Source organism: Anguilla rostrata, chromosome 18, assembly GCF_018555375.3.
Source record: "Anguilla rostrata isolate EN2019 chromosome 18, ASM1855537v3, whole genome shotgun sequence".
Taxonomy (NCBI): Eukaryota; Metazoa; Chordata; class Actinopteri; order Anguilliformes; family Anguillidae; genus Anguilla; species Anguilla rostrata.
In genome coordinates, this window is record NC_057950.1 from 24,747,397 (window position 1) to 24,765,072 (window position 17,676).

The 17,676-nt window shown below is 41.3% G+C and overlaps 1 protein-coding gene across 6 annotated transcripts in view; it reads left to right on the forward strand.

Moving 5' to 3' along the window:
* Nucleotides 1–1,396: 1,396 nt before the first annotated feature.
* adgrb3 (adhesion G protein-coupled receptor B3) overlaps nucleotides 1,397–17,676 on the forward strand; it is a 202,591-nt gene continuing 186,311 nt past the window's right edge. For 4 of the 6 annotated variants that reach the window (XM_064316721.1, XM_064316722.1, XM_064316725.1 and 1 more), the window contains exons 1-2: nucleotides 1,569–2,107; nucleotides 4,422–5,190. In XM_064316721.1, coding sequence (XP_064172791.1) covers nucleotides 4,437–5,190 — 754 coding nt within the window. In that variant the 5' untranslated portion in view covers nucleotides 1,569–2,107; nucleotides 4,422–4,436. Of the gene's footprint in view, nucleotides 2,108–4,421; nucleotides 5,191–17,676 lie in introns of all 6 variants that reach the window. The other 2 variants (XM_064316727.1, XM_064316723.1) reach the window with 2 other exon arrangements.

Genomic DNA, 17,676 nt, shown 5'->3' on the forward strand with positions numbered 1-17,676 from the left:
TTCCCAAGTATTCCAAATATATTTCAAAATGCATTGAAAAACAAATTAGGGTTGTTTCGTGATTTGTGGATTTTAAAAATTAATTCTGGAAAACAGAACAGAATTTTGTTTAAAGGAATAAAACTACATACACACACACACATATGCACATGCACACACAGACACACATATCATTTTATTTATGAGCCATCTAAAAGAAAAATCAATTTCAGTGTTTCATGTTTGACTTTCAGAGTGCAAATGATAGGAAGTATTAAAATTAAACTTTGACTGTGACTCCTGCAATATTGTCTGTAAGTCTTTGTCTATTCTTGTTATTTTAACACTAGCTTGAAGAGCTGAGAACATGACTCATTTCATATGATCTTGGATAGGTGCAGAATGAAGTGAGATTACAGAACGCGTGTTCTCCATTGTCTTCGCTGCTTCACACAATAACACAAGTGCACGATAATGCTTTATTGGTGTGGATACAAACATTGCTAACTAAAATCAGCGTTTACTTGTGTTCTGTGTGTTTTTTTCTTCTTTTTTAATACGCCGGTTTCGTCGGTTGAGGTGTTTATCCATGAGTGCCAAGGCACAGCATTTAAAAGATTGTTCCTATTGTAGCCTGCTATAAATAGAATAGAACAATTCCTGCATTTGTCAGTTAGGTAGAGAGCAGTCATGTCGTATCTTCTTTGAGCAGGACAGCCTTTTAAACCGAACACAATCCTCTGGTGTATTGAGACGTTTTAATGTATTAAGGCAAATGGATGTTAAGCACCAAGTCGTATTAGGGAAACGACACAATTGTATATTTATCAAATAACCTGCCTACGGCATCGTGATTCCAGATGAAGGTAAACAGTCCATCGAAGCTTTGCCAGCGAATGAAATGTTGGAGAAAATAAGCAATAACCTGTTGTTCAAACTGCATCCTGCGACGCGGATATGTGAATGTCAACGGCAACTCTGCCGCTGTAGTTCAGCACCAAAACGCTTTCCACTGAGCCAGTTTGCCACACAGACAGCCCCTTAAGCAAATCTGACGGAGCCTATGCTTACGATCCTAACTGAGTCTCCGTAGCCAATATCTCCTCAGAGCGTAGAACAAAAAAAAAAGCGCAATCCTTAATACACACTTGGCCATTTTATAAGTTTCAGTTAAGTTTGCTTATAATTGGAAAGCAGCGAGATAAACCAACACACACATAAATACGTGTTGTTGAATAATAGACTGTATGATGTACATTTGAACAGAAAATTCTTCTTAAAAAAAAAAAAAAAACTGAAGGCGGATAATTCCATTGAAAGTATCGGAGATAAACACGCATTTCATCATCCCGCGCGCCATCTGCAAACCTCTGCAAAACACCAAGGTAGTCCCAAAAAGGCGGCGAACAAAGTGCTGGCTCGACGCGATAAGTCGAGTAGGATGTAAAACCGGAGGGTCCAGTTCATGGGAACATCCCTCTGCCTTGATTTTCAATGAAATGAAGGCGTTGGATGCGAGGCAAAGGGGGGAAAAGTGGTACCAGACGCAGGGAAAAACGTCCATACGTGCTTTATCTTAGTGGCTGTGACGTGATATTGCAGCCCCAGTCCTGAAGCTCGGAGAGCGAGCAAGCGAGAGAGCGGTTCCTATCTCTCTCTATACTCAGTATTCAAACATCTTCCCTCCATCAGCTAAGGATTTTTTGTCTGCCTGCTGCCTGTCTCTAATATCTCTGGAGAGAGGAGAAGCTGGGGGTAGAGGACCCATCTTGATACCTTCACTTTCATTTTTTGTTAGGGTATTTTGGTGCAACCCTGTGTTTTCTCGTTCTGCTTACTTTAATTCGCGGCGCAGTAAATAGCTTTCCAACCCTTTTTGTATTTCTTTTTATCGCGGTATTGGTGTGGCGTTCGCTCGAACTGGTTCCCTTTTTGTGGGAGAAAGAAGCGAGATGAGACCGACTGGATCCTAACGTATTTTTTCGTCTATTGACCGTCTTGTTGCACTGGACTTCAATCGTGGGCAATGGGAAGTATTGATTCGCAAGAAGGCAGCACATTTTGTTGTTATTTCTGAAGGATGTGTGCAAGTATGTTGGAAAAATAGCCATAGTTTCCGGAGTGTAAGGTAATTATTATTATTATTATTATTATTATTATTATTATTATTATTATTATTATTATACTGCATCGTGTCTGAGAGAAATCGGAGACCTGGGAGATTGAAATAGACAAGTGCCCAAGACACCAACCTACACCGCGTCGGTTTCTGGCATTTATTTAGCTGGAAAGTTAATATGTTGCATTAATATGTAACACAGGAACATCTGTGTTGCATGGTTCACTGTTTCGGGCGAATAGCTTTAAACTATGGCGATGCAGTGTCTGGGAGTCATACACTATTCTAGGGTTAATGGGAAGTTAAGAGGTGAAATTCTGTGCGTTTTATATAAAAACAGCAAAGAATGGAGTTCTGGCGCCGACTAGGTTTCAACAATTTCGAGCCAGAATGAGGTTTCCTTTCATAATTTTAATACTTATTCTCTCAAAATAACTTATCAGTGATAACATATTGTTCAGCCATTCACCATGTTCTCTTTTAGCTGTGGTGATTCCGTGCGATTTCCTATAGGCTGTGTCCGCGTACACGATTTCAGTGTTGCTAAAATGTCGCAGTAGTTTCAAGGAGCATTCTCGCTTCCTACTCTCAATGCACGCTGAAAATGTGAAGCGATAAAGCGCAACGGATGGATTCGTCAGAATGTGCTGGGAGGCTGCGTGTTGCGCCCCATATAAAACGCGTCTCACATAAAGACGAGAATCGGTCGGCATCGTAATATCGGAACGCAAGAGATACCAAATGTAGACCATTACATTCCATCCAAACACTTGTGCCTCCTGCAAAAAATGCTCAGTTCTCAATTTTTAGAATATCTGCACTTTAAGACACCTTCCTTACACATAATTTCAACGCCTACACGACACAGTGACACTGCGCAGCTGCATTGCCCGCAGGATTAATGCAATCAGGACATCGCATAGCATTCTCTCTCTCTCTCTCTCTCTCTCTCTCTCTCTCTCTCTCTCCCCCCCCCCTCGGAAAAATGATGGTACTTGTCCAAATCTATTTATCAGACTGAGGAATGATGACCAGTAACGAATATCATGAGCTACCTGTTAATGATGAAAAATTCTCCATTATTTAAAAAAAAAAAAAAAAATCCATGCGTGTGTACCAGTGTGTGTTTGTCAAGGGGGGGGGGTCTGGGCGTGAATTAGCACACTACTCGGTGAAAGGGTCTACTTGGTGACTGTGTGAGACGTACTCCAAAATATCTGACAAAATATCAGAATGGAAGAGCAAGAGCAGCTGTCAAATGTTCGTGAAGACAGGCCGAGGGTGGTTCATACATTGCAGCAACAGACAACGGGCAAAATCGGTTTTAAAATCCGAGTTTACATGGCATGGGCACGGACCTTTTATTATTATTATTATTATTATTATTATTATTATTATGATTATTACGCGACGTCAACCCGTTAAAGTAAAAGTAGTGTTCCTAGCTTCGATCAATCAAGCCTAACAAATAACCAGAAATAAAGCTTTACTGTGTTCGTAAAAGCTAATTGTCTGTTTTTATTTATTTTTGTTTGCCTGTTTATTTTTTACATGACAATATTTACTGTACGTACATTTGCAGTGATATGCTATATATACATATATCAATGCCTTCGTGATCTCATATAAAACATCTCTGCCTGGGTCCAGCGGTGGTGACTGTCGATATTGCCCTGCATTCAAATAAGACAGCAAGTGTATTTCATCGCCCAAGCGCTCTCTCTCTCTCTCTCTCTCTCTCGCACACACACTCACACACGCACACACATACATACACGCGCACACTCACACCATTCTATATATGCAGTTAAATTTCTCCTTAAACGTTCTTTAAAAACCGCACTCTCGGCTATATAAAGTTCTCCTGTACAAATGGTAGCTCACAAATCCGTTACTCCCCCACTGGTGGCATGTTTGTGCCCTTCAGACAAAAATCACTGGGGCAAATAATTTAGTGAAACAAGCTATATTGATCTCTTGTCTGGAGTTCTTGAAAATGGTTTGTAATCTTTTTTTTTTTAAAGATTGGAACCACAAGGTGGCAATGTTTGCCCAAAATTAGTTATATTCCTTCAGAGGGAAAAAGGGAGACGTTGGTTTCTGCTACACTGCAGCTTACCTGAGACCCAGTAATATATTCTGTCTAGTAATTGATGGTTTGGGCTGTGGAGCTGTAACATACTAGTGGGACTACGGGCATAAATTGTCTACGAATTAGCTGGTAATCTGTTAAAGGAGCACGAGTTGAATGCAGCACGACTTCTATGCGTATTTCTTGGAAATCCCTTAGTGTGTTACTTGCTTTTTTATCTCCCTTTTGCAGGCCAAATGACATAGGATGAAGGCTATTCGTAACCTGTTGATTTATATATTTTCCACCTATCTCCTGGTAATGTTTGGATTTACTGGTGCCCAAGACTTCTGGTGTTCCACTTTGGTCAAGGGGGTTATCTATGGATCTTACTCGGTGAATGAAATGTTTCCCAAGAACTACACAAACTGTACTTGGACGTTGGAGAACCCTGATCCTACCAAATACAGCATCTACCTGAAATTGTACAAGCGAGATCTGAGCTGCTCAAACTTCTCTCTGTTGGCTTACCAGTTTGATCATTTCTCGCACGAGAAGATCAACGAGCTTCTGAGAAGTAATGAGTCTATAGTATACGTGTGTGATTCCAAGAATATTTATATATTTTTGCAGTACGACAAGAATTTCGTTCAGCTTCGCCGGGTGTTCCCATTCGATTATACTGGATTGATACAAAAGAAAACGGAAGAGGAGCAAAAGTCGGTGTTGGAGTTCTTGGTTTTGAACAAGGCCAGCCCCAGTCAGTTCGGCTGTCAGGTGCTGTGCACTTGGTTGGAGAACTGCCTTAAAACGGAGAAGGGAACCGCGGAATCGTGTGGAATAGTGTATACAAAATGCACCTGCCCTCAGCATTTGGGCGACGGAGAGTCGGAAAATGCGCTCGTGCTCAACAATGTTGTCTTGCCTCTGAATCCCCAAACGGAAGGATGCCTGACTCCGCAGCTACGAACTGCGCAGGTCTGCAACTTAAGCGCTGAAGTGAAACGACCCCCAAAGGAAGGTGAGTACGTTCTCCTTGCCGTTGAGGTTACTTTTTGCCTCTGGTTCGGGCAATGTGTGTTTGTGTGAGGAACAAATGTTTATTGTCTGACTTAACTGTGCACGTCATTTAAAACGCTTCCAACCCCCCCCCCCCTTCTCCCTCCTACCCCTCAATAATGAGTCCACTTGCGAACTGACGAACAAAGAACGCAATTGTCTTTTGTAGAGTGAAACTGTCAAAGGCCTCGTCAAGAAGAGGAGTGGGCGTATATCAGACTCCTGCAGCAGTCCTGCACAGTTTAGCTCGCTGAATATGAACCTCTGAATTTGAATGTTATATTGTGCTTTGGAATGTGACATTGATTGGCATGTTAGCAGCATCATTTTACTCATGATGCACAAGCCCCAGCCCCCTTCCGCGTATCATTAGCTACTCGCCTCGTAGTGCTGGAACATTCAGAGTAACCAGTTTGAGAACTGATGCTCGTATGTGCTTTTACATAATTTTGACGGCACTGCAGCTGAAAAACGGTCCAGCTAGGGCTCTCTACGCGATATCAGCACGGCTTAATACGTCTGTGGAAAGAAGATGCTTATTTCCAAGAGAAGAACATGTTGCCTTTCTGTCTCAGCTGACTTGACACTGACCACGGCCCAGATTCATTACAACCGCAACATGCTTTGTAAAGAATGTCATTATAAATAACGGATAGGATTTTATTTTATTTAGAGCAGCAGAGTCGAGGCTTGATTAAATGAACGCTACATGTTTGGAAAATGGAAAAGATAATAGCCTAATTGCTTAAGCTCTCTCCTCTACTCTAAAGGACAATTACATTGCAGTCTATGTCTTCTGTTACAGTATGTGTGCTATGCCTGTGTGCGTGAGTATTCCACTTGAGAGCGACATAGCAATACTAATAGCTCTACAGACTAAATTTCCATCCACATTGTGAGGTTGACATGTTTGTTGTGCCATATCCAAGTGGATTGCAACAGACCGTTGATGTCATTGTAGAAAACTCCTAAGCACCAATACGCCTATGTCGGATGCATATGATTCGGATACAGACGACTTAGCCTATTGACGTATTAAGCTGTAGATTCTGCAGCCCAATGTATATAAACATCGTATCCGTTTGATGGGCTGTAGATTTAGTGGGCCACAACAATGCTTTTGTTGTCGCTATTGCTCAATACTTGTTCAAACATGTGGGGATGTTGACCAGAAACGCGGTATTGATTTATCATCAAAACTACAGTTCTTTGATGAAGAGCGTCTAATTCGGTGTTCTGTCATTGTGCATGCGCAGTAAAATGCCCAGTGTTAATGCAACTCTAACGGAGTAGGCCTACATGAGTCCAATTGATTTAACACTAAACATCTTACTCTGTACCCGTGTGAAAACATAGCACTCCAGCAAACTTGAAGTAGGCTTGTTTCGCTAAACCTTTATTATATTTCAGGTATTGTAAAATATACTGTAGAGTATAGCCAAAGCATCCTCCTGTTGAGTCAAGGCATGTTCTCGCACAAGCTTGTGCATCATTCGATTTAGGCCTATAGGGCAACTAGGCCTAATATTTTCAACTCGTGGATCAAATTATCACTGTTCAAGTAAGTAAGTAAGTGAGTAAGTAAGTAAGTAAATAAATAAATAATTGCAGACCACACACTGCCATATCTGAAGCTGGGTCATTAACCTCTTTCATTACCGCAGTCACCCGTTTCTTGTGTTTTTGGCGACTTTATTGTGGAACTCTCCAGCCCCCCTCTTTTTCATTACCTGAGACTGATTGGGTCATCTCGCGCAATCACACATGCTCTCCAAGTGTTTAGTATTTACATGCCCCGTAGTCACCTCTGACGAGTACTAATATAGGAGAGGATCTTACAAAGTGGCCCAGTGGGACTGGTAGCCCAGTAGACGTAGCCAAATAAATCCGGAGTTAAAAAAAAATAAATAAATGAAATTAAAAAGTGATTGAGTGTTCTTGTAGAGTTTTGCGGATTGCAAATACAAATGTGTTGCTGACTGATGCGATCCAACGATAATTAACCGCACCTTTAAACAAATAAATAAATAAGCAAGCCCACACTCGCAGAGTGATTACTGTCACGCGGTTTCCCTACTCTGTCTGAATAATGGCACCCTTGGGAAGAAGTGACGGCTTTGTGGTCGGAGGAACGTTGAACCTTACAATTACTCAACTCCAGTTTAGTTAAGGCAATAGGAAGTTCCTCTGTCAATTCTGAATTGAGCTTCCCGATGAAACAAGATTAATAGTCAAGATTATAGTCTTGTAAATTCCAGTCGACGTCGCAATAAATAAATAAATAAATAAATAGTTGCTTATAATTTAGTTATGCGTTGTACCTCTTAGATTTATGTGGGCTAAACATCCGTAGTTTATGCAAATTGTTTGTATCAGCTTAAGAGAGCCAGATTTATTTATTTTTTTTTATTTTAGTATATTTTTCTTGAAATATTAATTGGGGTTTTTTCTTCTTTTTTGTAGTGGCAGGGTTTTTAAATCCGTTTTTCCGACTAGACAATCACTACTGTTTTAAACGAACAGAGTTCATCCGCTGTGACGTATAGCAGCAGCGGAATGGGTGCTTACAGCGAGGCACCTAGAGTCGCTCAACCCTGAGAAGATCTCCATGACATTAAAACAATCCCAGCGTGCCAGCAAGCTAGCTTTCTAAAACGTAAGAATTAAAAGCGTAGTGTAACAATACTCATTTTCCCGGTAAGTCAAAACGACAAATGTCAAATGTTTCATGGAGCGTTTTGACTAATCAAAGGCACTGAAGGTGGACCCTCGTGTTTACTTGCATTAAGATCTATTCAGATAACCGTTCCTGTAATAATAACTCTAAGGCAGCGTCCCTATAATGTGTGACCTTTCTTATTAGTGACACCTGAAATGCAGCTTTCGAATATTGAAGGTCATTTCTCTGGCAATTCTGCAGAATAAAGCCGTTTGATTGAACGAGTGTTTGTAATAGTGGCGCAATTATTGCGAACCGTTCATGCGTTGATGCATTAGTGAATTCATCACTTCAGAGTTATTTTTAGGGTTAATAGTCCATAATGGAGAATGGCTTAGTGTTGCTGATGTAGTCTTACATGATGGCAGAATTGCTTGCAGATTTATTTATTTATTTAAAAGCGAAATGAAAGGCTCCATGTAAATTGCAGAATAATTCAGAAATGTTTGTTAGCCATTATAGTTCAATGCAATAGGCTTTTGCCATCAATAGGAAATCGTTGGGCCAGTTGTCATACGGTGACACATTTAGCTACATTGGCCATTAGAGCTGGCCTTATTTCTGACAGGCACGCAGGCTCTTCTGTGGAAAGAATAATTCGCTAAAAATAAAAAATGAATGCATTAGTAATAATAATAATAATAATAATAATAATAATGATAACAAACCATTTTTAATGGACAGAATCAGCATAGTCCAAACCAAAGGATGCCATGTCTGTCAGACCATGAAAATACGTGTGTGAATATACGAGCCATGACAATACCTATGCTTTTACCAGCCCTGTTCACAAGAGAACCTCAGTTTTGCAGATAACTTAGAATATCATGGAATACAATAACTTAGAATAAAGAAATCTAAGCAGTACGATTGGAGAAGAAGAAAAAAAGATTCTTCTACAGAGAAGAATTTACATTATGTGTGTGGGTGCATGTATGTGTGTGTGTACGTCTGCGGGTGTAAAATGTATTATGCAATTTCTGCAATAAGGGGAATGATTTGTGTAAACATATCAGATCAAAGCAAGGAGTCAGACACTAGCTCTGGAAACCATACCGAAGTGAACAGCTCCCAACTACATTTGACAGCCAAACTTTAGTGGCAGATCCCCAGCGAAGTGAACCAATCAACCGACCAAACCTGTCTTGACTGTATGACTGTACACGGTTCTGTAGTGAACTTCTGCAGTAGATGCTTTTCATGCACCACCATTTTTGTATGTAAGGTGATTGACATGTACTGAATGTCCCATGAGTCATTTTAAACTTCCCCAGATTACTCAGACCCAATCAGTAGCCATTGGGGTCGACAGCAAAACAAATGCTCTTCAATGAACATATATATGGAAATGGGTAGGATTTAAGATTCATCTGCCTTTCCTCTGCATTGTTTTGTTCCAGTGGTGGAAGATTAGCATACAGTGCTGAAGCAGATTAATGACAGGGATACAGTCTCTGACTGAGACTACACTAAATTGGGATGGCTTTTTATGAGGGGTTATTTATCCATGAAACAGAATGTGCACTTTTTTAACGGGGAGGGGGTGGTACCCACAGCCAAGAAGAATATTTATTCTCGATTCTGTTTCTTTCTGACACCCAAAAATAAACCCAAAATCCAAATGCGGCATTTAAAAATCTTGAAGCGACCACACTGCAGGAATTTATTTTGTGTACTGCAGCCTCTTACATTATAGGTTCTACTGTGTTGGCTTGAAAAGATATGGAACACATGGTAAATATAAACTGAAAGTAAGTGAGTGAGAGAAATGGCACTAAAAACTACTTGTGTATTGGATAGGTATTGGATGGCAGTGCTGCCTTATTGACCTTATTTATGATAATTCAAAATGCAGTAATGTGAAATTGTGTAATCTGTTGAATTCTCACTTCTGGTCATACAGTAAGCTCCATAATGTTTGGGACAAAGCCATGTTTGTTTATGATTTGGCACTATACTACATAATTTTAGATTTGTGGTCAAACAATGAACATGTTGAAGATTCTCAGCTGTTAATAAGGGTTTTTTTTAAAAAAGATTTTGGTTTCACCATGTGGAAATAACAGCACTTTTTATACATAGCCCCCCCCCCCCATTTTAGGGCACCATAACGTTTCAGACAAATGGCCTCACAGGTGTGTACTGAGACTGTTATTGGCATTTGTCAGCATAAGAACCAAAGTTGTGCCAATGAGAGTCAAGGAAGCCATTATGAGAGTGAGAAATATGAAGAAAAAAAACACAGTCAGAGACATAGACAAACCTTTGGCTTACAAAAACAACTGTTTCGAACATCATTAAGAAGAAAGAGAGCACTGGTGAGCTCAGTAATCATAAAGGGCCTGGTAAGCCAAGGAAGTCCTCTGCAGTTTATGACTGAAGAATTCTCACCACAATGATGAAAAGCCCACAAACACATCCTATTCATTCTGCTGCTGTTATCAGCAGTTACATCATCAATGAAGACAAGTGAGCCAGTACATGAAGCAGCCATATATGCCCAAACGGAACACCCCCGCCACCATGTTTCACAGATGGGGAGGGGAGGGGGGGGGTGCAGAGCGATCTTGAGCAGTTCCTTTTGGCCTCTACACTTTGCTCTTGCCATCAGTCTGATACAAGTGAATCTTGGTCTCATCTGTCCACAAGACCTTTTTCCAGAGCTCTGCAGGCTCTTTTAGATATGTCATAACACACTGTGACCTGGCCATCCTGTTTTTGCGACTACCTATTGGTTTGCATCTTGAATTGTAGCACCGTTTTCCATACACTGACTTTATTTAGGAGGCCCACTGAAATAGATTTGCCCCCACCCAACAATATTTTTTTGTATTTAGTTATTTCTGTAAGCAACGCCCACCAATTGTCAACAGTTTCTGGTTTGCCGAAATGCAAATGCGGTTCAAAGCGAAAACGCGTTATGTGCTAAAAACAGTTCACTTTGCTTTAGCATAGAATCATATAATAGGTTTTCAGAAGAAAAATCCGGAGCTCTATGATTGTTATTTTGTCCACGAAATGCCACTTTATATCATAATAAATCCATCCAGGAGATTGTTATTGCTGTCGATAGCCTAGTCTAGTTATGGTGTTCACAGGACCGCGGCGACGCTGAACACGTTTTGTTTTAAATTCAGTATTCCTTTTTTCCCTGAAGACTGCTTTATATTCCACATGCCTTATCTCCCCCCCTCCCACCCCCTCGCCACACCACCGCTCGGTAATAAAAATGTTCTATGGGAAACACTGATTGTAGCCTCTGTAGTTCTGTTTGCTAAGTCTTCTGCAGGCAGTAGTCACTGACACATGAAGAATGTTTGATCCGTTAGACAGGTATTTGGGGGGGGTGTTTCTTTATTATGGTGAGAATACCTCAGTCATAAACTGTAGAGGTCTTCCTTGGTCTACCAGGCCCTTTGCGATTACTTAGCACAACTCTGGGTCTCATGTTGAGAAACATCAACAACAGACTCCAAAGGCAACCAAAAGCCTGAAATCAAGACTAGGTACTGAAAGCTTTCTTATACCTGCACTAGGGATAAGAAGCAATTGGGAGCAATTGAACACACCTGACCAATCAGAAACACCTGTGAAGCTATTTTTTTCCCAAACATTATATTGGCACCCTGAAATGGGAGGGGGGGGGGGGGGGGTTATAAAAAGTGATGTTATATCTACATGGTGAAACCAAGATGTATTCAAATACCAAGATGTATTAAAACATTATGGAGCTCATTGTATATTTGTAATATAGCCTGAATTCCCCAGCATTGCTCACAAGTATCAGACCAGAGAGGCCAGATCCATGCAGTATGTGTTATTCAGTCCCACAGCTGATGGTGGTATTGTTGAAGGAGGGGGCTGGGTGGGGCGGCAGTGTAGGATCATGGTTAAGGAACTGGGCTCGTAACCTAAAGGTTGCCAGTTTGATTCCCTGGTGCCCTTGTACCCTTGAGCAAGGTACTTAACCAGAATTTTTTCAGTATATATCCAGCTGTTTAAATGGATTATATGTCAAAAATTTAAGAGCTGTTTTAGTCACTCCTATAATGTGATGTAATGGTCCTTGCATTGACTGCAGGTCTTTCGACCTTGTGTGCTTTATTTTAGATGAAGTTATCGTAATGCCTGGAGAAGGCACAACACATTCTAAATGACTAAATAGCTGGCTACTATATAGTAACATGAAATTGAACATCAAAATGTTAGTAGTTTGACAGGCAATGTAGTAGTAGTAATAGTAGTAGTATCACTAATACTAATCTTAATAATTATTTTAATAAATGGATTATTGTTTATTATTATTCATTCAGTTATTATTACTGTTTGTCATTAGTGAATTTATTTTCCTTAATATAGTTATTTGTATAATTTTTCATTGCTTTTAGAACTGTGTATTATTCAGTTGTATGATGGATAGTGTTTGTGTGCTTTCCTTGAAAATATAAAGGATTAACTCACATTAAATTAGTTTTTCCTCTCAAAATTCATTCACTAAATAACTCATTAAAAACCACATTTACCACATTTGTGTCATAATGGAACTCTATTGGCAAGAAAACACACTGTCCTTGACAACCATACACTGTATTGACGCACTCATTTAATCTAACAGTGACTAGTCTGCTTCTTTCTCTCTCTCCTAATAGAGTTTTCTCTATTACTTTCATCCAGAACCCACTTAGATGTGCACAAGCAAATGTTTCGGCCAAGAGAAATCATAATCTAATCTACAAATCATCCCTTAAAAGACAACAGGGGTCAACTGATGAAAAATATATAAAAATAATAGAAGAATTCACCTAATTCACGGAGTAGCATTATTGTTAACCAGACAGTAACTGTTTCATCTCTCTCTCTCTCTCTCTCTCTCTCTCTCTCTCTCAGTCTCTCAGGCATATACAGCACCCTCTGTTTTGTGAGGCAGCTCCCACTGTACATTAAAATAATACACTTAATCTAATTTTCCTATTAATGGTTTCTGACTAAAACAAATCCCGTTCTGATAGAAAGCCTACTGCAAAAGATGCACGTATGCACCAACCCCCCACCCCCCTCCCCCCTCACTACCCCAAATCCCCTCACCCAGCCAGCCCCTCTAAAGATCCAGCCTGGATCACTTTCAGCTCTTCACGCTGTGCAGTTGGCTGCTGGGATTTAGGAGTTCGGTAAGCTGATCCGAGTCCAGTGTCCGCTGTTCACGCGGCGCAGTCGGACGTCGTGACTGGGAGTTCGGCGAACTGATCCCGAATCAGTCAGCGAGTCGAGGCGGAGGAGGGGCCCCGAGTGAAAGTCGCAGTGGGGTGCGTGAGGAAATGAAAAGGGTTTTTTTCGAGTGCCATTCTAATGTCTGCCGTCCTCCTCCTCCTCCTCCTCCTCCTCCTGCCCAAACCGCCCTCTTCCTTCAGCTGCTCCCCTGCATACTAAGGGCTGCAGCCCGGCCGCGAGCTCTGGCAGCTCGCAGAGCAGCCGCGCAGAATTTAAAGAGCGATGCACTTGCAGACAGCCCCTTATGTATCGCCTACACGACACTTCGTTTCGCAACATTTTACTTTTCAGACATTTTGGATTTTTAACATTTTTTTTATTTTTTGGTTCTGGTCTTACTATTTTCATCGTGGAATGAACTGTGGCTAGACACTGATCCCTTAGCATTAACTGTGTGTTCCTAGGTCATGGTCACAGTCTTGATTTATTCCAGGATCATTACCCGCCTTTACAGAGAACATTATTTATTAATTAATTAATACATTTATTTATTTATTCAGATCCTGATAGATGAAAAGATAAGAACAGATATGAGCGGTTCATATTGAATTCCCCAAACAGCACAGGGTTGTAGACCAGCTTTGGGCCCTCTACAGAATCACCGGTCTTTAACGACTAGCGTACAACGTGAATCTTCCTCCAGTCTGTGGGCGTTCGTCGGGCGTGAATTCTGTGTGCCGCGCGACTTGGGGGGGCGGGCGCGGGGGCGAGACGGCGGCACGGCGAGCCGCTCGCTGCGGCGCTAACCTCGAGGCCGACACGGCCGCCGCTGAGCGCGAGCGAGAGGAGCGTAGACGGACGAGCCGCCGGGACCGGGGCGGAGTCTGTCTCGAGCCCCGCGGGCGTCTCCCCTCCCGTCCCGGAGCGGGCCGCGGATGTTTCCGGAAGCCCGCCGCACGCCGCCATCCATCCTCGCCGCGGTATGTTTAGACTTTCCCAGTGGCTTCCGTCGTTAATATCCATGCATCATGAGAGTTATTAATAGGAGCTGGGGGGGGGGGTTTGGGAGCGGGGTGATGCAGACAACTGAACGCAATCATCGACGACTAGTTTCAGTGCTTAATGGCCTGTGCCGGATGACTAAATTACCCTTCGCTTCGCCGACCGTCTCCCCTGGCGTTCTTTCGCATTTCTCACGCGAGGGCGGGCTCCGTGTGCCGCCACGTCCCGGGCCACGTGGCAGCCGCTGGGCGCCGCTGTGGCGAAGGATCATGGGTATTCGGTTCTCTCGACTAAGAGCCCCCTCAGCCCTTACGTCAGGCGCAGGTCACGGCGTTAGCACGCGTAGCTCTTTTTCAAAAAGTCGTGTTTACGACACGGTGCCGATTTGAATAGGCAGTTTTGGTTTTTTTTTGCCATTTTTTCAATCTCAAATTAATATAATTTATGGAAAATGTATGAGTTGTTATTTACTTGTATGTAACCATATTCACATTTTTTTTGTAGATATCACTGGAATATGTACAGTTTGTTAACTATTTATTTCATTGTTTTTGCTACTTAATATGTTCATGAACACTGGGAAAATGTCAAGCTTGTGGAAATCTGTTGCTTTAGGCACTTTCACACATGCACCAGCACCGCATAACATTATCAGCAGATATTGACATAGCTTGGAAAGAACTAGATTGCCTCATGCTTTAAAAAAAATAAAAAAAATAAACTATTTACTTTATTTATTTTTAATAAGCTATTTTGTGTGTTTACAAGTTGCTTCAAAATAAAGCAGTTAGCTTTCTGAAAATGCCAGGAACAAGCAACAATTTGGCCATGTGGCTGGTTTAAAAGAAAAGGCTAAATGTCACGCACACACGGTAATAAACAAAGGTCATCATAGCGCTGTTCTGTTTAAACTGTCAGGTGCCGCAAAGGGTCCGTATAGTTTACGCCGCCAATTATTTTTGGAAAATGTCCCCACAGTGTACACAATTTACCATTTGTCTCTTTTTTTTAGATGGTTGTTTGCCAAGTATAAGCCTGAACTTTGGAAAATCTCAACAAATCACACTTCTCCTAAATTATTCATGAAGGAATAAATTCAGGGCACACAGCTCAGTGTACATAAACATTGTAAAATGCATAAATGGTTTCAAATCCAAGTGCAGCACAAGGAGAAGTCTACCCTACGTTGCATGCCGTAATTTCGCCTCGTAACAGCTTTTCCGCATTAAATTATGATTGAAAGTTAAAAGTCAGCCAACGCCTTTAGCAGTATTAGGCCTTGCAAGTGCGTCGATGAAGCAGTGTTTGCCTTGTACAAACTTAAAAAACAGGAATGGCGTCTTTTTAAAGGGCTGTGTTCAGAGGTGCTAAGATGCCAGTTACCTTGTCAGCAAAGTATTCTCCCGAGCATTTCAAGATGCTAATTATGTAATGCCAACTGCTTTGTATTTGCTTTTGTGGCAAAATAAATCAATTTCACTTTAATTAAAGGTGTAAAAACTCTGGGGGATATGATTTTTTTTTTTTGTTGCAAAATTAATATTTTTTGATATGTTGATGCAGACCTTTTTTAACAGGAGGCTCGTGTTGATTTAGCCTCTGTGGATTCCCAGTCAGATTGACTAGCGTAAGAGGAAAACAAGCAAGTACTCGTGGTCTTTACCTGTCGCTTGTTAAAATCTTGGCTCGAAATCTAGCTTGCGTACTTAAAAGCAATCTGCAAAAAGGAATTAGATTTAAAAAAAGCTGGTCATCAAGAAGACCAGGTAGCAGCCTCTAGTAATGACTATAGCACTGGCTCCACTGATATTCCCATTAGACCCCGCATATTTCTTTACATTAAAATGTGACATAATTTAACCAAAATATAGGTGCTCATTCATCATTTTGGAGATTTAGTGCAAACATTTTACAGGATATCAGCATAGGATAAAAGGTGTAAAATTAACAGTGAGTCTCCAGTCATCTCCCAACAGCATTTTTAAAACTGGAAAATGAAATAGGAAATACAGTAAGTTTGCATACTGTAAACATAATCTTTTGTACAGGAATTAGGTTGTACTCTACTGTACAGTGGGAACTTTCTAGTCCTTGGTAGACTATATTGTATTGCGAATGAAAAGACAAATACTCATTATCCCAAGAACAGGGCACGGCCGTTTGAATCAGAATGAGCGGGTTAGCCATTGTGAGCAGCCGTAGTGTGTAGTAAATGGCAGGCCCAGAGGAAGGTGGCTTCATATCCACATCATATTCCTACACACACATCGGCGGTAACGGCGACGGCCGATCTAAACATAGAAACGGCGGTTCTTTAATGGGGACAGTCATACCTGCCTGGTTTGATAGATGCTTCACTTAGGCACACCGCATGACACAGGCGACAGGTTAAGATAAAACACATTTTCACCGCATGAGCATAAGTGACACTACGTTATGAATGGCTTCTCGTTTGGGAATTCGCGGGTCATTTTTCTTCCTAAAAATTCACTCTGTGAGGCCCGTATACACCCCTCCCCCCCCCCCCAAAAAAAAAAACAGCATGCCTGCGTCACATGCTAGTTTGTATCAATATACGAATTAGTTCAGAAATGACTAAGCAAAATCCACCCAGGTTTTTAAAAAAAAAAAGTCCAACGGCGTATAAAACAAATAAATCCTTCGCTGCATTTTCAGAATAAGCTGAAGAGGGTGAACGACTTTATAAAACATCTTTGGCGCCATTGAGAGTCTAACAGACAATTTCCGTGTTTGCTGTCGACGCAGACTCGGGTCGGGTCGTAAAATAAAGCCGTGATCTGATCCCGCGGCCCCGGGACAGATGCGTTAGCGGCACTTAGGCAGTAATACCGCACGCAGACCTTCGTTTACGCCGGTATATCTCCTTCCTTCTTTTCCCATTTATTACCGCGTAAATTCTGCCCGACTGAATGGCCGCCAGGGTATGTTGTATTGGCGGCGCTGCACGAGTTTAACTGTGGCTAAATTGCGTCGATGAGTGTGCATTGTATTAATTAGGCGCTGGTTTTCACATTATACTCGGTCTGTTGGGGGCTTTCTCTTAGATGTTTAAGGAAGACTAGGATGGCTGTGATACAGGTGGCATGTCAAAGCCAGGAAGGGCATTGCATTAGGAATTCTATGTGGCATCGTGCAATGGCATCAATGACTGAGATCAATTACTGACACTGTCATTGACTTTTGACCTTCTTACTTAATTTAGCAAGGTATAATATGCTAATATATTTCAATTTAAAAAAAAAACATACAGGAAAATTATTTTGCTGATACTTTTCAGTTTCTGTTATCCTTCACAAATATGCTTGTGTTTGTAGTTTATATTGACAGTCCCTTAGATGAATCCAAGCAAAAACCTCTAATAAAAAAGCCCCTCAGTTTCATTTGAGAGAAAAAGCCTTATAAAAAAAGCCAATGCAGATATGCGCTCAAAAGAGTCCTGCCGTTTAAGGGTTTGCTTGTGGGATCCAGTCAGATCCATTCTGGAGGCTAATTTCTCAT